Genomic DNA, 23,422 nt, shown 5'->3' with positions numbered 1-23,422 from the left:
GAGTTCATTCTGGAAGTCCATATCCTAAGTTCAAGTATTTTAGTAAAATCTATATGACAAGGAGGTTCTACATATATAAATATAGATAGATAGATGATAGATAGATAGATAGATATAACTCATCTAATTATTTTGGATTATCTCCACCCAATTTACATCTAGGTATTGCTTCTCTTATTTCACAGATAAGGACAAAGATTAAAAAGTTATGGTAAATCCTTGAAGCCACAGTGCCAGCACTTTGGAGCAAGTGCAGACATACAGATGTGATACCAAAATCTATGTTCCATGACCCTGCGAGGCTGTCCAATGTCTGACCCAATGGAGACAGTGAAGAACATGAATCAAACAGATAAAGACATGACCTGAATCTGAAATCTGTCTGTGGTTTCTATTACCAAATGTTTTCTAATCTCTAATTAATATAATAATGTGAATATAATATAGCAATTAACATCCACAAACTAAGCATCTGGCAAATATTCACTAACTTAATTCTTACCTCCAGAGTAGGTACTATTATCCTGGAGTTACAGTATTGGCCCAAAATCACAGAGCTAACACATGAAGAGCAGGATTTGAACTCCAAGGCCATGAGGCCAGGGTTACACTGCCTTCCTGAATAGAATTACTATTGATTGCTGACCTGGTCATGTACGATTGCTACAAACATGGAACAAAGATTTATTTCTTTGAGAAGTGTTTCTTATGATTCATTATTCTTATTTTTATTTATTTATTTATTTATTTATTTTTGTAGATTTACTTATCCATTTGAGAGAGATAGAGAGGGAGCAAGCAAGCAGGGGGAGGGGCAGAGGGAGAGAATCCTCAAGCAGACTCCCTGCTGAGCTTGGAGCCCAACACTGGGCTCAATCCCATGACCCATGAGATTGTGATGAGCTGAAACCAAGAACTGGACACTTAATGGACTGAGCCACCCAGGCACCCCTTTATTTTTATTTTTGAATTTCAGGATTGTTTAATTATAAAAGACGGCTCTTTCACCAACAGTTTGGTCATTAGGCAGTTTTTCTTTCATGTAACTAACTGAAATTCCTGTTTGTCATAATTTAAGGACTTTTTTTATTCCAGTATAGTTGATGTACAATGCTGTATTAGTTTCAGGTGTACAATATAGTGATTCAGCAATTCCTTACTCAGGGCTCATTGTGGTAAGTGTACTGTTAATCCCCTTCACATATTTCATCCATCTACTGACCCACCTCCCTCTGGAAACCGTCAGTTTGTTTTCTATAGTTAAGGGTCTGTTTTTTGGTTAGTCTCTTTTTTTCTTTGTTTTGTTTCATAATTCTACATATGAGTAAAATCCTATAGTATTTGTCTTTGACTGATATATTTCACTATGCATTATACTCTCTAGATACATCCAGGTTGTTGCAAATGGCAAGATTTCATTCTTACGGCTGAGTAATATTCTATTGTATATATACCATATCTTCTTTATTCATCTATCAATGGACATGTGGGCTGTTTCCATAATGTGGCTATTATAAATAATGCTGCAATAGACATAGGGGTGCATATATCTTTTCAAATTAGTATTTTCATATTCTTTGGGTAATTACCCAGAAGTGGAATTACTGGATCATATAGTAATTAAATTTTTATTTGTTTGGTGAACCTCCCTAGTAGTTGCATCAGTTAGCATTCCTACCAACAGGGCATGAAGGTTCCTTTTTTCTCAGTATCCTTACCAACATTTGTTTGTTGTGTTTTTTATTTTGGCCACTGTGACAATTGTAAAGTGATATCTCACTGTAGTTTGGATTTGCATTTCTTTGATGATAAGTGATGTTGAGCATCTTTTCACATGTCTGTTGGCCATCTGGATGTCTTCTTTGGAGAAATGTATGTTGAGGTCTTCTGTTCATTTTTAATTGGATTATTTTATGATTGTGTGGGTTGAGTTGTAGGATTTTTTTTTTTAAGATTTTATATATTTACTTGAGAGAGAGAGAGCATGAGCGGGGGGGGGTGAGGGCAGTAGGGATGGAGGGAGAGTGAAAAGCAGACCCCCCCACTGGGCAGGGAGCCAGATGTGGGGCTCAATTCCAGAACCCTGAGATCATGACCTGAACTGAAGGCTTAACCAACTGAGCCACCCAGGCGCTGCATATGAGTTCTTTACATGTTTTGATACTAACCCTCTATTGGATAGGTCATTTGCAAATATTTTCTCCCATTCATTAGGTTGTCTTTTAGTTTTGTTGAATCTTTCCTTTGCTGGGCAGAAGGTTTTTATTTTGATGTAGTCTCAATAGTTTATATTTGCTTTTGATTCCTTTGCCTCAGGAGACATATCTAGAAAAAATGTTGCTGTGGCTAATGTCAGAAAATTACTGCCTGTGTTCTCTTCTAGGATTTTTATGGTTTCAGGTCTCACACTGAGGTTCATAATCCATTTTGAGCTTATTTTTGTATATGGCATAAGAAAGTGCTCCAGTTCCATTCTTTTCCATGTAGCTTTCCAGTTCTCCAAACACCCATTTGCTGAAGAGATTGCGTTTTTCCCATTACATAATCTTGACTCCCTTGTCAAAGATTAATTGATCATATAGTCATGGGTTTATTTCTGGGCTCTCTTTTCTGTTCCATTCATCTATGTGTCTCTTTTTGTGCCAGTACCATACTGCTTTGATTACTACAGCTTTGTGATATATCTTGAAATCTAGGGTTGTGATACCTCCAGTTTTGTTCTTTTTCAAGACTGCTTTGGCTATTCATGGTCTTTTGGCATTCCATAAAAATTTTAGGATTATTTGTTCTCATTCTATGAAAAATTCTGTTGGTATTTTGATAGACATTGCATTAAATCTGTACATTGCTCTGGGTGGTATAGATATTTTAACAATATTTGTTCTTCCAATCCATGAGCATGGGATATCTTTTATCTTTGTTTCTGTTATCTTTAATTTCTTTCATCAACGTTTCATAGTTTTCAGAGTAAAGGATTTCACCTCCTTGATTAAGTTTATTCCTAGGTATTTTATTATTTTGGGTGCAATTCTAAATGGGATTGTTTTCTTAATTTCTCTTTCTGATGCTTTGTAATTAGTGTATAGAAATGAAACAGATCTGTACATTGATTTTGTGTCCTGCAATGTTACTGAATTCATTTATCAGTTTTAGTATTAGACTCCAGTGGTGGAGCCTTTCAGGTTCTCTACATACAGTATCATGTCACTGCAAATAGTGAAAGCTTTATTTCTTCCTTACTGATTTACATCACTTTTATTAATTTTTCTTGACTTATCTCTGTGGCTAGAACCTCCAGTATTATGTTGAATAAAAGTGGTAAGAGTGGACATCCTTGTCCTTTTCTTGTTCTTAGGGGAAAAGCTCTCAGTTTTTCACCATTGAGTATGATGTTTGCTGTGGGTTTTTCATTAATGGCCTTTATTATTTTGAAGAATGCTCCTTCTAAACCTACTTTGTGGAGGGTTTTATCATGATTTAGATGTACTTTGTCAAATGTTCTTTCTGAGTCTATTGAAAAGATCATATGCTTTTTATACTTTCTCTTGTTGATATAATGTATCATGTTGATTGATTTGTGAATATCGAACCACCCTTGCACCCCAGCAATAAATCCGACTTGATTGTGAATGATTTTTAAACATATTATTAGACTCAATTTGCTGAAATTTTGTTCAAGATTTTTGCATCTATGTTCATCACAGATACTGGCCTCTTTTTTCTGTAATGTCTTTATGTGGTTTTGGTATCAGGGTAATGCTGGCCTCGTAGAGTGAATTTGGAAGTTTTTCTTCCTCTTCAATTTTTGGAATAGTTTGAGAAGAACAGGTATTAACTCTTCTTTAAATGTTCAGTAGAATTTGCCTGTGAAGCCATCTGGTCCTGGACTTTTGTTTGTTGGGAGTTATTTGATTACTGATTCAATTTCGTGGCTAGTAATCAGTCTGTTCAGATTTTCTATTTTTTCCTGGTTCAGTTTGGTTATATGTTTCTAGCAATTCCATTTCTTCTAGGTTGTCCATTTGTTGGCATATCATTTTTCATAATATTCTCTTACAATCCTTTGTATTTCTGTGGTGCCCGTTGTTATTTCTCCTCTTTCATTTCTGATTTTGTTGTTTTGAATCTTCTCCCTCTCTCTCTCTTTCTCCTTTGTTGATGAGTCTAACTAAAGGTTTATAAATTTTGTTTATCTTTTCAAAGAGAGCTCCTGGTTTCATTGAACTGTTCTATTATTTTGTTTTTACTTTCTAGGTAATTTATTTCTAATCTTTATTATTTTCTTCCTTCTACTGGTTTGGAGTTTTGTTTGTTCTTTTTTCTACCTCCTTTAGGTGTAAGGTTAGGTTTTTTATTTGAGATTTTTCTTGCTTTTTGAGTTAGGCCTGTCTTGCTCTAAACTTCCCTCTTAGAACAGCTTTTGTTACATCCTAAAGATTTTGTACTGTTGTGTTTTCTTTTCTTTTTTTTTTTAAAGATTTTATTTATTTATTTATGAGAGAGAGTGCACACAAGCAGAGGGAGCAGCAGGGAGAGGGAGAAGCAGACTCCCTGCTGAGCAAGGAGCCCGATGCAGGACTCGATCCCAGGACCCTGGGATCATGACCTGACCCGAAGGCAGATGCTTACCGAATGGAGCCACCCAGGCGTCCCTGTACTGTTGTGTTTTCATGTACTTTTTTATTTCTTCTTTTATTTCCTGGTTGACCCATTCATTGTTTAGTAGCACATTATTTAACCTCCATGTATTTGTGGTTTTTCCAGAATTTTTCTTGTGGTTGATTTCTACTTTCATAGCATTGTAGTCAGAAAATATGCATGGTATGACTTTGATGTTTTTGAATTTGTTGAGACTTGTTTTGTGGCCTAATATGTGATCTGTTCTGGAAAATGTTCCATGTGCACTTGAAAAGAATATGTATTCTGCTGTTTTAGGATGGAATATTCTGAATATATCTGTTAGACCCTTCTGGTCCAATATGTCATTCAAAGCTATTACTGTTTCCGCGTTGATTTTCTGTTTGAATGATCTGTCCATTGCTGTGAGTGGACGTAATGTCCCCTACTACTATTGTTATTACTATCAATTACTTCCTTTATGTTTGTTATTGCCTGCTTTACATATTTGGGTGCTCCCATGTTGGGTGCATACTTACAATTGTTACATTTTCTTCTTGGATTTTCCATTTATTATTACATAGTGTCCTTTTTTCTCTCCTGTTAACAGTCTTTGTTTTAAAGTTTATTTCGTCCAGTAGAAGTATTGCTACCCTGGCTTTCTTTTCACTTCCATTTGCATGATACATGTTTTTCTACCTCTTCACTTTCTTTCTTTTTTTTTTTTTTTAGTGTTCCATGATTCATTGTTTGCGTATAACACACAGTGCTCCATGCAGAACGTGCCCTCCTTAATACCCATCACCAGGCTAACCCATCCCCCCACCCCCTCCTCTCTAGAACCCTCAGTTTGTTTTTCAGAGTCCATAGTCTCTCATGGTTCATCTCCCCCTCTGATTTCCCCCACCTTCATTCTTCCCCTCCTGCTATCATCTTCTTCTTCTTCTTTTTTTAACATATAATGTATTATTTGTTTCAGAGGTACACGTCTGTGATCCAACAGTCTTACACAATTCACAGCGCTCACCATAGCACATACCCTTCCCAATGTCTATCACCCACCCCATCTCTCCCAACTCCCACTACTCTAGCAACCCTCAGTTTGTTTCCTGAGATTAAGAATTCCTCATATACCCCTTCACTTTCAATCTGTATGTGTCTTTAGGTCTGAAATGAGTCTCTTGCAGGCAGCACAGAGATGGGTCTTGCTTTGCCATCCATTCTGTCATTCTCTGCCTTTTGATTGGAGCATCTAGTCCATTTACATTCAGAGTAATTGTTGATTGATATGTACTTATTGCCATTTTGTTACTTGTTTAATGGTTTTTGTAGTTCTTCTCTTGCTTTCTTCTCTCATGGTTTGCTGGTTTTCTTCAGTGATATACTTGGATGCCGTTCTACTTTTTTGCATATCTATTACTGGTTTTTCATTTGTGGTCACCATTAGGTTTGTATATAACAACTTCTGCATATAGCAGTCTATATTAACTTGTTGGTCCCTTAAGTTTGGGTCCATTCTTTACTCTTCTCCCCCTCACATTTTAGGTATATGGTGTCATACTTTACATCCTCTTATTTTGTTAATACCTTGATTGACTTTTACAGATATACTTATTTTTACTGCTTTTGTGTTTCCTACATTTGTTACTCCTCTCTATGGTCTTTCCTTTTTACTCAAAGAGTCCCCTTTAACATTTCTTGTAGGGCTGGTTTAGTGGTCATGAATTTTTTTTTTTTTGACATTAAGAGGATGTGTATTTATTTACAAAACACATAGTAGGAAAAAAGATCTAAGTCACTAGATGTAAGGACATAGGTTCTTTTTTTTTTATTGCTGTTTTTTTTTTACTCTGAAATATAGTTGACGTAATATTATGTTAGTTTCAGGTGTACAACATAGGGATTCAACAGTTATATACATAAAAAATGCTCACCATGATCAATGTAGTCACCATCTGTCACCATACATTATTACAGTATTATTGACTATATTCCCTTATGCTCTGCCTTTCATCACCATGATTTATTTACTTTATAACTGGAAGTTTGTGCCTCTTAATTCCCTTTAGTGGTCATGAATTTAACTTTTTTTTTTTTTGGTCTGGGAAGCTCTTTATTTTTCTTTCTATTCTGAATGATAGCCTTGCTGCATAGAGTATTCTTGGCTGCACATTTCTTTCTTTGAATATATCATGCCACTCCTTTCTGGACTGCAAAATTTCTGCTAAAAAACAACAAAAAACCAAACAACGCTGAATGCCTTATGGGGTTTCCCTTGTATGTAACTGTTTTCTTTTGCTGCTTTAAAAATTCTCTATCACTACTTTTTGCCATTTTATTTGCTGTGTCTTGGTGTGGACCTCCTTGGGTTGACTTTGTTGGGGGATCTCTGTGCATCCTGGATCTGGATTTCTGTTTCCTTTCCCAGATTCAGGAAGTTTTCAGCTATTATTTCTTCAAACAAATTTTCTGCCCCTTTTTCTCTCTCTTCTCCTTCTGGGATCCCTATAATGAGAATGTTATTATACTTGATGGTATCACTGAGGTCCCTTAGTCTATTTTCATTTTTTATTATTTTTTTTCTCTTTCCTCTTCAGCTTGATTATTTTCCATTACTCTGTCATCCATGTCACCGATCTGTTCTGCTTCCTTTAGCCTACTATTTATTCCTTCTAGTGTATTTTTAATTTCATTTACTGAGTTCTTCATCTCTGATTTGTTCTTTTTTATGTTTTCTATCTCTTTGTTAAGAGTGTTAAGAGTCTCACTGAGGTCCTCCACTCTTTCTTCAAGTCCAGTGACTATCTTTATGATCATTACTTTAAATTCTCTATCAGGCATATTACTGATCTCTGTTCTGTATAGCTCTTTTGCTGTGATTTTGTCCTGTTGTTTCACTCAGGACTTACTCCTCTGTTTCCTCATTTTGTCTAACTCTGTGCCTGTTTCTACATGCTAGAAAAGTCAGTTACATCTTCTGCTCTTGACAGTAGTGGTCTTAAAAAGAAGAGGTCCTGTAGTGTCCTGCAGTGCAATATCCTCTGTTTACCAGAACCTGATGCTTCAGGGGTATCTCCTATGTGTGTTGCATGCACACTTCTGTTGTGGCTGAGCTGCTTTTGTCTTCAGTCCAGTTCTCTGCAATGGCTCTCTTTGCTTGTTGTGGGCAGGGTTTGGTCCCTGTGGTGTTAGTGGGTCAGTCTAGGGCCACGTTGGGCTTAAGTTGAGTCTTATCAAGTGTCTGTCAGATTTGCAGTAGCACTGAACTTCAGGACACAGTGAAAGTGGGGAGCAAGGTGTCAGCAAGGTCCACTTAGGCAGGAGGGGACCTGCACCTCCTGGGGACTGAAGCAGGCAGGGTTGGAGGGGGTGTATGCACAGAAGCATGCATGGGCAGGATGCTCAGTGTTAGCAAGGTTTGCATGGGTCTACTGTGGAAGGGAACCTGGAGCTGAGGCCTGGCTGGAAGGAGTGTCCACAGAATGCTAGGGCTGGGCTTGCTCTTATCAGGTTAGGTAGCGAGTATTGTGTAATGCAGGCTCCCAAAGGTGTCATGTGTCTAGGCTATGGGTTGGGGGAGCGAAATGGTGCTCACCAGTTCCTTTGTTCCTGAAAAAATCTCCCAAGGATCCCTGCACCTTCCAGCATATGCTCTGATATTAGTAAACAAATCTCCCTCCCATACACTGCAGGAGTTTTTCAAACTGCTGCTTCTATGCTGTATCTCAATAGGGCTTTTTGTTTTGCTGTCTCTTTAAGGGTGGGGATTCAAGTTCCTCTCTGTTTGCCCTACTGGCTCTTGCAGGACCCTGCTGATTTTTAATGTTCCAGGGTTTAAGCCCTGCTGATTTTAAGACCTCTTGAAATTTGGCCCCTCTGGTTTTCAAAGCCAGATCTTATGGGGATTCATCTTTCCCATGTAGGATCTTTGGTGTGAGAATCTGTTTCTCTCCCCTTTCCATGCTATGCCAGTGGAGTCTCGCCCTCCCATGGATGGTCCCATGGGTCTCCTTAGCTCCCAACTGTGTTTCCACACTTCCTACTCTCTTCAGTGTGGCCTCTTCTCTTCTCTACATTTAGTTATCAAGAGTCTGTCCTGCCAATCTTTGGGTAATTTTCTGACTTATTTACACTGATGTGGCTGTTATCTAGTTGTTTCCATGGGACCAGATGAGCTTAGGGTCCTCCTACTCTGCCATCTTCCCCGGAAGCCATTGGTCTTCACCTGTTTTTGCTTTTCATTGAAACTGAACAATTCTCTTTACCAATTTGTCTAGCACAATATGTCATATTAAATAAACAATGAAAAACGTGGTATCTGTTCACAGAATATACAGGATCTTGCCTAATAAAGTAATGGCAAAGAACTTCTTTAATCAGAATTCTCCTTCAAGAGTAATCAGACTTCTTTAGAGAGTGTGGTGGTTAATTTGATGTGTCAGCTTGGCTAGGTACGGCAACCAGTTTTGGGTTAAACATCGATGTATATGTTACGAAAATATTTTTAAGATGTGATTCACATTTAAATCAGTAGACTTTGAGGAAAGCACATTACCCTCCATAATGTGGATGGGCCTCATCCAAGCAGTTGAGGGTCTTAAGAAAAAAAGACTGTGGTTACTCTAATAGGAAGAAATTCTGGAATTCTGTCTCTAGAATGCTTTCAGACTCAAGATTGTTAACATTAACTAACTCCTTTTAGGACTTTCCAGCCCACTATGGGCCAATTCCCTAATCTCTCTCAGTCTCTCTGTACACACACACACACACACACACACACACACACACACACACACACGTACATCCTATTGGTTCTGTTTTCTGGAGAACACTGCCTAATACAGAGAGAAAGGAGAAAACTGAGGCAGAGGAACCAAGAGATTTGTGAGATACTCTTCTATGCTCACTTACTCATGATTGCAAATCTCCATTCTGAAAGCAAAAGTTTATGCAACGGAAGCTCCTGGCTTCCTACTTAAACTCAATAGTTCCCTATAACCAAACTCTTCACCCTTCTTTCTTGAAACAGGTTCCTGCTATCTTCCCTTCTCTTGTACTTCCACAGTCCTAAATCTCATCCAAAAGAGAAGGTACTAAGGTATTCACAATAATTTGATACATCATCCAGAGTCATAAAAATAAAATTCAGAAATTCAATATAATATTAAAGTAAACTATTATTTTCTTTTTCTTTTATGCTTAAAAATAAAAACTGAGCTAATAATTGGGTCCTTGAGATATACTAATAAGTACTTTATAAACCTATTCTGAGAATAAATTTTTATATTAAAGGAAAGTAATTTCTCACCATTTATGAGTCTCTGTCAGTGAGTTTTCCTCTGCCTCTTGATCAATTTTAGCTGAAAATACAAGAAAAGAAAAAGAAATGAGATTCATGATAGCTATACTATCTTAAGCAAAATATGATCCAAATAATATGAAATATATCTTTATTCATTATTAATTCTAATGCATTCCAGAAAGAGTTTATTTTAAATCTATAAATAAATATGATTAAATAGATTATATTTAATTTTCATTAAGTTAATGATAGGTACCAACACACATAAGATATATAACGAATTACAAATTTAAAATTCTAAGTAATTCTTTTTTTCTAAGTAATTTCTTTAAGTCAGTCACATTAACCTGAGAAAACAAAACAGTAGTTAATTTCATATTCACAGTAAATGTGTTTGTCAAGGATTTAAATGCTAATAACTAGTTAAAAATAATTCTCTCAAGCAAAGGTACAGAAACTAAGTCAAGAAACTAAATAGAAATGGTATGTGACCTTGACCAGTGCTCTCTGCACCAGACTACAAATGAACAGATCCAACGATTATTTCCACAGAGGTACAAGACACTAACATTTTCTACTAATTAAAAGTAGGGAGGCAATAGTATACTCATTTATTTGCTATCATTTTTATTTATTTATTTATTTATTTATTTATTTATTTGTTATATTAATCACCATACATTACATCATTAGTTTTTGATGTAGTGTTCCATGATTCATTGTTTGTGTATAACACCCAGTGCTCCATTCAGTACGTGCCCTCTTTAATACCCATCACCAGGCTAACCCATTCCCCCTCCCCCCCAGAACCCTCAGTTTGTTTCTCAGAGTCCATAGTCTCTCATGGTTCGTCTCCCCCTCCGATTCCCTCCCCCCTTCGTTTTTCCCTTCCTGCCATCTTCTTCTTCTTCTTTTTTTAACATATAATGTATTATTTGTTTCAGAGGTACAGATCTGTGATTCAACAGTCTTGCACAATTCACAGCACTCACCATAGCACATACCCTCCCCAATGTCTATCACCCAGCCACCCCATCCCTCCCACCCCCCCCACCACTCCAGCAACCCTCAGTTTGTTTCCTGAGATTAAGAATTCCTCATATCAGTAAGATCATATGATACTTGTCTTTCTCTGATTGACTTACTTCGCTCAGCATAATACCCTCCAGTTCCATCCACGTCGTTTTTGTTTAAAAATAAATGGTAGCCTGGATACAAATTCAAAGATTAAATTTGAGAAAGCCATTATATCACTATTTGAAATGATTTAAAATAACATAAGAACTCCATCACATAAAATAGGTGTGGCAGTGACTTTTACATTTTTTGACCAGCAAGCATTCTAGGAATTTATGTATTACTCTAAACACACACACACACACACACACGTAACTGACACAAAAGTTTCAAAAATACTCTTACTTCATGCAATGCTCTCTCATATTTTTAGTCCATTCTATTAGATTTCAAAGTGTAGTTGTGACCCACTAAATTGATTTCATGCTTCACCACTGGTTTGTCACACACACTTTGAAAATCACTGAGCGACAGGACAAAAAGTTAAAAAAAACTCAATTAAAGAAAACCTAGAACTCGTAAAAGAAGAAGTTGCCTTTTTATAATCACTCTCTTTTAGGTCACACTTGTGACCATTTGGAGAAATGAAGAGACAAAGTGGAGTAGGGCAAGTTGATTATAAAAAATTGGAACTGTGCATGAAATCAAACTCATGGTCATTTGAGAATTGTCAAAGTGTCTCTATCACTACTTAAAACACAATAGTCCAGCTTGGGCTGGTTAATGTTTTACAACCTCAAGATAGTGTTTGTTCAAAGGTCCATACAGTATCTGCAAAGCCATAATCGAGGGTCACACTGCCACTCTTAGCCAGGACTGTCGACTTTAGCAGGGATCATTTGAGTTGGGAGCAGAGAGTGCTGTTTTACCCTTTCCATTTTTGTACTTTAGATTGTTCACAAGAACTTACAGGTCATTTGTTAGCCATATTAAAAAACAGAATAAATGTTCCATGATTTTACTTTGGAAAGGCTCCAACATGAACATATTGTCTTACAAAATCTGTTCTGGGTTGCCTGGCTTGATAATGGTTTGCTTCAAGAAGCAATTCTAGAACCATACAAAGCGTGTTTAAGAGAAAACAACAAAGCACCACAATGCATGCCATTTTCAGGAAGGACATTCTTCCAACTGGCCTCACATGTATATTTTTGTCCTTTTTTAAAATACAGAGATTAAGACTGAGATTGGAAGAAAATTTCTGGATTACATTAGAAGAATCAAGTAAATGATTTATGAAATTTAAAACGTGCTAGAATGAGATGCTAGAGATCTGTGTTCTGTTCCTAATTCTGCCACTAAAATTAGCTATGTAATTTTAGGCAAATAATCTGTTAACATGTATAAACTATTTAGCATAGTGCCTCCAATAATTAGCAGAGACTAAATAAATGTTCTTTGAAAATGTTGGACTTTAAGCTCTTGAAACTTATAAAGTGATATAATATATAATTATCTTTAATTGAATACATCAACTGCTATTTTATTATGTTTCAACTTATATGCAGATAAAGAAAGCACATACTTAAAGCTTCTCAAAAAGTGGAAGCCCCTAACTGTGGTGAGTGGAATGAAGTGAGTTTCATATGTTCATAATGATTCCTTTTGATGTGTACTAAAACAGCTTTTGCTTCACTGCATGAGCAAGTTTGGCTGAAAAAAACATTCTAATCCAATGTGGCAAAAGACTGGATCTTACCAAGGGAACTAAACATAAAAACAGACTCTCTTCCCCAACCTAATAGCCATATTACAATCATAAAACCAAACTGGGATAGCAGAGAATACTTAAAAATGCTCTATTATCCATTATTTTTACATGATTTTGAAGCTAAGAGGATTTGTGTATTCAGAATGTAATCAGCTTTGATAAACAGTCAAATGAGAGATCAAAGCAAGTGCATTAGAGTACACATTTCAACTCTTGATGTAGAGTCAACAATGCAATGAACTAGACAGATTTTCCTTTGTATGGCAATCTTAGAAACAAAAACTTTCTGAAAAGTTGGGGTGCAATTCAGTTTTCTGGGAACACTGAAATACCATTTTCCAACATGCTGCTTGTATAAACACTCCATCAACATTTTGCTGTCATGATTTTTTTAAACACACTTATTATGTTAACTTAGTGACAAATGCAGGATTTGGTTTCTTTAGTTAATGAGGATGAAATCTATCAAATTAAAATAAAATGTAATTAAGTTAGTGAAAAGTAAGATATCTTTTAGAAACAAAATAAGAATAACACTGCCACTCCTTTAGGGAGTATTCAAGCTAGTCACATGTAGAGACCAAAATCTTAGACTGTATTTTTTAGTCTGAGTAAAGGCTTCTGAAAGGCTGTGGCCATGTGTGTTATACACACAGCTTTTCAAGTAAAAGCTGAAGGTGACATAGCAATAATATTATTTTCTATAAACCATGTCAACATCATATTGCTAATTCTTTTATTCCCTGACCTACTTTTTCAAAAATATAAATATTGTTCTCAGGTCATTTCTAATGGCACAGAGGACTTTGTGACTAGTTCTGAATGTTGGTGTTACTTTTAGCAGCAGTTTCCTGTCAATAAACTATTATAATAAAGTATGCAAAATTTGCTAGATAAGACATATAAAAGGTTCCACTTTTCTATTTAAAGTAAGATGAATTTTCCCATTCTTTATAGTACATAGCTCATTTCTTTTTTTGACCTATCAAATGAGGATGGCGGACTTCTAGTGATTCAAGATAACGGTAACTACAGAAAAGTTTTAAAAAGCATTTAAAATAGACAAATAGGTCCGAGGTGTGGTGTGGAGTGATCTTCATGTTATCATCCGATCATCCGAGGCTCCCTGCCCCCGGCTGCCCAGGGAGCCTGGACTACCTCCGACAGAGAAATTGCTGTGACTCCTAATGGACACCACTGTCCGAGGGCCTCCCCGGCCTCAGATCTCTGGGAACTGCTTCTGCTGCATCACATATGAGAAAGCTACACTTCCTTGGCAAGGTTCTTACCACTCAAACTCTTGTTTTCAGATCCCATCAGGGTCAGTGTTTGGGATTAGAACATGAAACTCAGTTAGGCAGACCTATGTATAAATTCTAGATCAGCCACGAAGTTGTGTTAGATTTATATAACCTTACTAATCACGTTGATTTAATAACTTTTCTTTATCATTAAAACACGGTAATAATTTCTTTTTCATTGAGTTTCCTAATAAGGTATAGCATAGGTAATAACTGTTCTTTCTTTTCCTCTCCACATCACCATGACTATAAAAAGGGACTGGGATATTTTACTTTCAAAAGTGCAAAAATTTCTCCATTGTAGGATCACCAAATACTTCTTCTTAATGCTTCTACAGATAGAACCCAGATTCAGAATGAGACTTATATATTGTTAAAATAAGAGTACCTCCTTATAACAACATAAAGAAGTTATGGGCCAAGAAATATCATAGGAGACTCAAAACCTTTCACAAAAATCAAGGGATAACTCTGTATTTAATATTTTTGTTTTTTATTTCTACTTAATCTGTGTGTGTTGTGATTTTCATAGCCCCATAACAGAGAACTCCCAAGCAGAGGCTAACAGTTTTTCAGTCCTATCTTTGGAGGCACAGCACTAAATGAAATTGCTGTATGGAAGAGGACAATACCTTTTGTAGATTTAGGGAGAAACTACAGAAATCCAAAAGATAAGATGATATTTTCAAAGGCTGCAATGTTCCTCTAGAGCATACATTTCTTACTCCATATCTACTATGGGTAACTATTCCTATCTTGATATCTGAGCTCCACTGCCAAGAAAATGTTCTGAGACTAGATATACTGAAAACAGAGTTTGAAGTGCGAAGAGAATTGAAATGGTGAAATAACGCAATCAATCCTGTCCTGATATTAGAGGGAAGAAAAGTGCAATGTAGTGAAAATAACGAGTGGTTTGTACTGACAAATAATCTCCAGAGAATATTAGGAACTCACACTAACAGATCTAAAATCTAAATGTGTGGAAATAAATGGACCTTACAGAATTAACTGCTACACTTCAGGGGCAAACTAGGTCTTAGATATTAATCAAAATATTGCAATTGTCATAGTGATGGTTTCCCTCTGCTCCCCAAATCTCAAAAGCTAGCAATTTGCAATTTGAGGCAGAGGAAACTTGTGGTGAAAGCCATATAATAAAAGCAACACTGAACTTTCTAGAAGGCAGCCTTTATTTAGTTAGTTAGTTTCCCTCCCCGCCCCCCCCACCTTCTATTTATTTATTTTAGGGCTAGGGCATAAGATTACCTTTCAGATCCAATTCTAGCAGAGACCATTGGCATGGACATTCCTATGTCCCTAAACATGCAACTGGTTAAAAAGTGTTTTAATGATTCTGTTTCAGCACTTTGGCATTCAGAGATAGCTTCTCCAACAGCACTAAGACTTCCTCCTGAAAATCTCTGCTTCCACAAATATTTTCTGGCAGTTGTTGTCCTACTAAGTTACTGTTTTGACCCAGTGATTAGCGTCTGTAGTCGCTTGTCTGGCTCCAGACTCTTTTGCAATGTTAAATATTTCTGGTGAACTTGTTCCAAAATGACTGTGAGTAAGCAGAGGCACGGAACGGACGCCCTTTCTGATCTGGAGCTTTCATGAGGGAATACCACATATTCCCAGGTAATTGGAGACAGAGTTGCATTTGAGTAATATCAGATGGAAGGCAACTTAGAACCCTTTCATCTGTTTGTCTAGGCTCTAAATCTTTTTTTGCTATTTTTCCTTTTATTTAAAGTGTTAACTAGTTTTTGTTTATAATTAGCTATGAATGTGCATTTCAGTTGCTTTTAAGTGCAGCCAGGACGGGTTATTTTTTAGACAGATGCAGTGCCTTTCTTCTGAGTCATTTAAAGTTGTCATTTCATTGCAGATATATTGTTTTGGTTGTGAGATTTTTGAGACACTGCTCCCTTTGACAATGAACTGAAAGTCAAGTAAATTTAGGCGGTTTATATATGTCAGACAGTGAATGAATATCAGAATTTCTTTCCTTAGCAAAAGAAATAACTAACTCTCAGTGCATTCCTTCCTTGATGCTGCAAATGTTCTTAGGACAATAAAACAAATGCTGTGGGATATTCGTGGGAAGAAGAAAAACAGTATCTACAGAGTATAAAATTACAACTTGGCCTTTGCAATAATTCACAGCCAACTTTGAGTTAATACTGAGGGTTATTCCTACTTTGTGCATAAAAATACATACCATTTGTGTCCCTAGAAATATAGGTGTGCATAAACATAATGAATAGGTGCTCACTATAAACACTCAAGAAATGTACACACTAGGGGCGCCTGGGTGGCTCAGTTGGTTAAGCGACTGCCTTCGGCTCAGGTCATGATCCTGGAGTCCCTGGATCGAGTCCCGCATCGGGCTCCCTGCTCGGCAGGGAGTCTGCTTCTCCCTCTGGCCCTCCCCCCTCTCATGTGCTCTCTGTCTCATTCTCTCTGTCAAATAAATAAATAAAATCTTTAAAAAAAAAAAAAAAAAAAGAAAAAAAAAAGAAATGTACACACTATAGTAAATGATGCATACTTCAAAAATTTCATATATGTGGCTTCTGGCCAATCCTAAAATACAAGAAAGCCATGTGCTATTATCACCCAGCCGGATATAGCTATTGAAGTGGTCCTCAGTGAAATTCCTTTCTAAACCTTCATTTTAAACCCAAAGTGAAAACGACACGGGAAAACATAATGTGCCTGCATGAGTTTCACATTCTGTGAACAATACAGTATAAAAGAGCTATTGATTTCCAACTGAAACATTGGTTACACCACCTAATTTTTCAAATAAAATCATAGACAAAGCCTACATATTATTCTACCCATATTCTACATAAATCTTTAAATCTCTCATAAACTTTCACTAATCAGCATTAAAGAAAAGAAACATCTACAGCAAATTCCTTTCTTTTTTCTTTATCAAGTAAAAACTACCTTATTAAAGAAGATGAACTAAGCACATCCTCTTACTAATTCCAAGCTGAACTTAAATTAGTATCCTCAGACAACACAAAAATTTCTATTAGCCTTTAACTAAAAATATGCAAATGAATGTTTTAAGACTGAACTTTCCATATTAAATGCAATACCAATTAATTCTATCAAAACATCAAAATGCAAAATTGCTTAAACTAAAACTTGGAAAACCAGAAAATCTTTCCTGATGTATTTTCTCTTCCTCCCAACTTTACTGGCCAACACAATGCATGAGTTACAATAGGAAGGCTAGGGCATTCCAATCCTAGAAACAAAAGCCACATGATTCAGTGTTACAATATTTCAACCAAACTTTGAGCATGGTATGATTTGGATACTTTGTTAGGAGCAATACATGGATAACTATTTTGGAGTCTTTCCTTTCAAGAAAATGTTAGATGAGGAGAGAGACGAATCATCATGCAAATAAGTATTACAGAGATAGCTCAATGAGAATGTTAATATAGATATTGCCATTACTAATCTAATTTTTTACATATAATGACCCACAATAATAAAAGGCACTATAATCATTCCCATTTACAAGAAGGAAATTAGCAGTTAAATAACTTGTGCAACATACCAGAAATCCAGAAATATTAAGAGAAAGAGACAGGATTCAAACTCATATGGTCTGACCCCTGAGTCATAATGTCAAGTCAGTCGTGAGCACAATTAAGTGAAACATTTATGTATTGAGAGGAAAAGAGAAACGCAAATGCTGAGCTGGGACTAAAATGATGAACAAACATCAGTCAAATGAAAAAGGAAGAGGCTAGAGAAGACATTTAAACAACAAACAGCAGGAAAAAATGTGCAAAGTCCTAAGTGCCACATAGTACAGGATATCAAGATGGAAGGAAGACAAGATGGGAAATATAATGGAAAATAGCTGGCCCAAAAGCTGTGGACAGAGGCAGGTTCAGCCTCTTATGGTGTGATATCATAACAAACGAGGCAAAGGAGACTGAACTTCATTCACTTTAAACCAATGGAAAGAGATTTCCCTTCTGGATGTGATTAACAAGAACCAAACTTACCTCCTGCTGTAATCAACAAGAAAACTGGATAAAAGATATGAAACAACAGTCTTCATACACTGGACAACTGGTAGCACAAGGCTCTCCTTTCTGAAAGAAGGTAAACAAACTAGTTGAACCCTAAAATCTTCCTGGATTTCTGTCTAAAGGCAATTTCCAGACTGTGGGCCCAGGAAGGGGAACCCAAATAAGCCAGTCATCTTGCTGAGTTGAGGAAATACAGATAGGAGTCTGGGGAGTCTGAAATAGCTGAAAGTTGAGGGGCTGAGAGCCAGAGAGGAAAGAGCCTTGCAGAAAAAAAGGCCAGAAATCTGCATCGAGGTCTCTTTGAGTTTTTGCTGAATATTAGGTGGCACATATATAGAGTGAAGAAAAGTCTTTGTTAGTTAAAGCAAAGAATCAAGAAGCTATAAACTGAATAATTCCCAGAGATCATACAGGGCCAAGAGGTGTTTGAAATCTGGGGTGGAGAGCTGTTTGTGCCCACCTGGGACAGGATAGCTAGTGGAGACCCCAGTGCATGTGCTGGGGAGGTGGTGTGGGGGGATAGCACCTTATTAGGACTGAATTATTACTGATGTGAAGGATACTCTAGACTAGCCCCAACAAAGTTTACAAACATGCCTTAAGGGATCAAAACTGACAAGTAATTAAAATTGTCTACACAAACAAAGCCAAATATTCTTTAGAGTAATACACAAAATCCTCACAGTCAACAACAGTAACAGTGCCTAGGATTTAATAAAAAATTACTAGACCAACCAACTGTTGGGAAATGTAATCAATTACCAAAGATAAATAAATCAATAGAAACAGAACCAGGAATAACCACAGATGAACTAGCAAATAAAACAAAAGCATTAAAATTAGGGGCGCCTGGGTGGCTCAGATGGTTAAGCGTCTGCCTTCGGCTCAGGTCATGATCCCAGGGTCCTGGGATCGAGTCCCACATCGGGCTCCCTGCTCAGTGGGAAGCCTGCTTCTCTCACTCGCCCTGCTTGTGTTCCTTCTCACGCTTTGTCTCTCTCTGTCAAATAAATAAAATGTTTAAAAAAAAAAAAGAAAAGAAAAGCATTAAAATTAAAGCAGTTATTATAACTATGCTCAAATATTAAAGAAAAACAGGAACATAGGAGAAAAATGGATGTCTCAGTCTCTTCAGGACTGCTGTAACAAAATACCAAAGACTTGCTAGCTTAAACAAAATTCATTTGTCACAGTTCTGGAGGCCAGAAGTCCAAGATCAGAGGGCGAGTACAACAGGGTTCCAGCGAGAGCCTTCTTAGTGGTTTGCAGACAGGCAACTTCTTGTTGCCTTCTCACCACCATAAAATAGAGAGGCATGCTCTCTCATGTCTTTTCCTATAAGGGCATTAGTCGCATTTATAAAGACTCTACCCTCATAACCTAATCACTTCTCAAAACCCCACCTCCTAATACCAACACATTGAGGGTTTCAATATGTGAATTTTGGGGGACACAAATGTGCAGTATATAACAATGGGAGATACAAAAGAAAGAACTTGGAACTTGTAAAGATGAAAAAATACAGTTTCGCAAATGAAAAACTGACTTTAATTAAAAATGAAATTCACTTAAAAATGCAAATAACATGTGGTTAGATATTTCAGAAGCAAAGAACAATTAACTTCAAGACATAACAACAGGATCTATCCCAACTGAAGCATACAGAAGAAAAGACTGAAAAAACTAACCAAGATTTGATGACCGTGGGACAATAGTAGACAGTCCAGCATATGTGAAAATGGAGTAGTGAAGGAAAAGGAGAGAGACAGAGCAGAAAAGTAACTAAAGGAATAATGGCCAAAGGTTTTCCAAATCTGATAAAAACTATTAACTCCCAGATCCAAGAGGTCAGTTAACTCCAAACAATAAAAATAAAATAAATAAAATCCTAAAAATCAGCAATAAAGCCAAAATTTTAAAACAGTCAGAAGTAGGAGGAAATACACTTTATTTCAAGGAACAAAAATAAAAATTACCAGACTTTGTGGGAGGCAGAATAATGTCCTTCCAAAGATATTTATGTCTTAATCCTCAGAATCTGTGAATATGTTATGTTACATGTCAAGGGGAGTTGAGGTTGCAGATGGAATTAATGTTGCTAATCAGCTGATATTGAGATGAAAAGTCGTCTTGTATTATCTAGATTGGCCCAAAGTAATCACAAAGTCCTTATAAGTGAGAGAGGCAAGAAAGTCAGTGTCAAAGTGATACAACGTAAGAAAAACGTTATCAGCCATTGCTGACTTTGAAGATGCAAGAAAACTCAGAGTCAAGGAATGGGGGAAACCTCCAGAATTTGAAAAAGTCAAGGAAACAAATTCTGCCTTAGAGTCTCCAGAAGAAAGAAAGCCCTGCTGACACCATAATTTTAGCTCAACAATGTCCATTTGGATTTCTGATCTCCAGGGCTGTAAGCTAATAAATTTGTGTTGTTTTAAGTCAACAAAGTTGTGGTAATTTTTTAAATAGCAACTATAGGAAACTTAATACATATTTTTTATCAGAAATTACGCAAACAGAAGACAAGAGAAAAATATCCTGATGTGTGACAAGAAAAATCAAACCAAAAAAACCCAAAACTGTCAATTGACAATTCTATATCCAGTGAAAATATCTATCACAAATGGAGAAAAAAACAAATAAATAAAACATTTCAAGCAATCAAATGCTAAAAGGTTTGGCACTGGCAGACCTACATAAGAAAAGAACTAGAAATGCTAAATATGTGGAAGGATATAAAAGACATTTTCTTCTTATACCTTTCTTTAAAAGATAATTGACTGTTAAAAGCAAAAGTACAAACAATATATTATTTTAGTTATGATTTATATGGAAGTAAAAATATGGCAACAACAACACAAAGAACAGGAGGGAAAATGGAAATATACTGTTTTAAAGCTCTTAGATTATATTTGAAACAGAATAAAATTATTTGAAGATGGGGCACCTGGGTGGCTCAGTCATTAAGCGTCTGCCTTCAGCTCAGATCATGATCCCCATGATCTCCTGGGATCGAGCCCCACATCCGGCTCCCTGCTCTGCGGGAAGCCTGCTTCTCCCTCTCCCACTACCCCTGCTTGTGTTCCCTCTCTCGCTGTGTCTCTCTTTGTCAAATAAATAAATAAAATCTTAAAAAAAATTTATTTGAAGATGGAATGTGATAAATTAAAGAGTTACAGTATAAACCCTAGAAAAACCACTAAAAAGAGAAAACAAAAAGATAAAGCTCATAAGCCAATGGTACAAATAAAATGAAATACTCAACTAATCCATAAGAAGGCAGGAAAAAAGATAAAAAGGAAAACAATATGACAGACAAAATACAAATATAAAGATAGCAAATGAAATGCAACCATATTGATTGGTATATTAAATGTACGTGGTCTAAATACTTACATTTAAATTGGCTAGAAAAGTTTTAACTACATGTAATCTCAATGAATCCCACTTAAAATATTAATATACACTTAGGTTAAAAGTAAAAAAAAAATAGAAAAAGGGGCAGCATCACACAAGCACTAATCACAATAAAACTAATTCATTAAAATTCAAGAATCCAGTTAAAAACCTAAGAATTATGCCCCAAAGAAGACTCCAAGAAGCCATTGTCAACCTATTAGATTTGGCACATGAGAGGAGACAATTTGCCAGATGGGCTAGATGACTTCTCTCACAGGTTAATATGCTTTATGAGTGCTCTTTCGCAGCCAGCGCCGAGGGAGATGGGCATCTCTCGGGACAACTGGCACAAGCGCCGCAAGACCGGGGGCAAGAGAAAGCCCTACCACAAGAAGCGGAAGTATGAGCTGGGACGCCCCGCTGCCAACACTAAGATTGGCCCCCGCCGCATACACACAGTCCGAGTCCGGGGAGGCAATAAGAAGTACCGTGCCTTGAGGCTAGACGTGGGGAACTTCTCCTGGGGCTCTGAGTGTTGTACGCGAAAAACAAGGATTATTGATGTTGTCTACAACGCATCCAACAACGAACTGGTCCGCACCAAGACCCTGGTGAAGAACTGTATTGTGCTCATTGACAGCACACCATACCGACAGTGGTACGAGTCCCACTATGCACTGCCCCTGGGCCGCAAGAAGGGGGCCAAGCTGACGCCCGAGGAGGAAGAGATTTTAAACAAAAAACGATCAAAGAAAATTCAGAAGAAATATGATGAAAGGAAAAAGAATGCCAAAATCAGCAGTCTTCTGGAGGAGCAATTCCAGCAGGGCAAGCTTCTTGCGTGCATCGCTTCAAGACCAGGCCAGTGTGGCCGAGCAGATGGCTACGTGCTAGAGGGCAAGGAGCTAGAGTTCTATCTGAGGAAAATCAAAGCCCGGAAAGGCAAATAAATCTTCCTCCTATCTTCAGTCATGTAATAAAGGTGTTTATTGTGAAAAAAAAAAAAAAAATATGCTTTATGAGTATCTCACTAAGATTTTATTCCTCTATGATGGAGAAAGGGGTAATCATACCTATGCACTCCTATGTGTCATGGATCTATGCTTCACAAGTGTTACTAGTCTTCAGAGTAGAGACAGATAGAGACATCCTATATAGAAATACTCCCTTAATTCTAATGTCCCTAATAGTCCTAATGCCCAAAGAACATCCAAAAAAAAATCTGTCAAGCAGAAAATTAGTAGACTAACAGATTTTAAACATTAACCAGAATCTTTGTAATTCAAAATGGTTAAATTTATTAAGTTATGAGTATTTCCCTTTGCATCAAAATGTTGCTATTTTCTAAGTAATTATAGAAAAGGATCCTTTGGTTTCATTACACCAGAATTGCTTTAACAAAAAATGTTTACAATTTTAAAAGTAGTAGTCATTTTCAATTTCTAGCTGACTCCTCCAAAAAAATTAGAAAGTGTCATATCATCCATTAAAGAATGTATTTGGGTTTCTGCTACAAGAACATAACAATTTGGTTAGGATTCTCACAGTGGATCCTTTCCAAGCACTCAGGACCTAAGGAAGGACAGCTGAGGTTAAATCATAAAAAATATGCAGTTAATAGCTTATTATGTAACATGGAAGGCAAATACAGAATATTTTGAAACTTATAGGTCAGATATCTGACATTTTAAAATATATTAAATATGATTTAAATATATATAAATTATAATGAGCATTCATATACCTTAATAATCATGATACTGAGCATAATTCAATCTTTTCCAGAAGACTATAGGTTATTATGAAGTTCACTGGTAAATGTACTACAATAGAATGAAAGAAACAAGGAAAAATGAGACCTCTTAGGAAGGGGTTAGCATAATAGAAACAAGAAATTATTTTGAGTTAAGACAGAGTGAATGCAATGGGATTTGAGGGAAGCTGATGT

General features: G+C 36.6%; 2 protein-coding genes across 2 annotated transcripts in view; one reads left to right on the top strand and one right to left on the bottom strand.

Annotated features, from left to right (window-relative positions):
• The window catches only part of FMN2 (formin 2), a 373,610-nt gene that overhangs the window by 69,818 nt on the left and 280,370 nt on the right, over window positions 1-23,422 (bottom strand). Inside the window, exon 12 of the mRNA XM_021682678.2 lies at window positions 9,926-9,977. Coding sequence (XP_021538353.1) covers window positions 9,926-9,977 — 52 coding nt within the window. The remainder of the gene's footprint in view (window positions 1-9,925; window positions 9,978-23,422) is intronic.
• LOC110574054 (40S ribosomal protein S8) lies at window positions 21,783-22,442 on the top strand. The gene has a single exon (XM_021682679.1). It carries the CDS (start codon window positions 21,798-21,800, stop codon window positions 22,422-22,424), a length of 627 nt encoding a protein of 208 aa, XP_021538354.1. The 5' UTR covers window positions 21,783-21,797; the 3' UTR covers window positions 22,425-22,442.

The sequence above is a fragment of the Neomonachus schauinslandi genome, chromosome 6 (genome assembly GCF_002201575.2).
Source record: "Neomonachus schauinslandi chromosome 6, ASM220157v2, whole genome shotgun sequence".
Taxonomy (NCBI): Eukaryota; Metazoa; Chordata; class Mammalia; order Carnivora; family Phocidae; genus Neomonachus; species Neomonachus schauinslandi.
This window is presented reverse-complemented; position numbering and strand designations above follow the sequence as displayed.

Coding starts and splice junctions, on each gene's coding strand:
- LOC110574054 (XM_021682679.1), top strand. CDS start 21,798: ATGGGCATCTCTCGGGACAACTGGCACAAGCGCCGCAAGACCGGGGGC.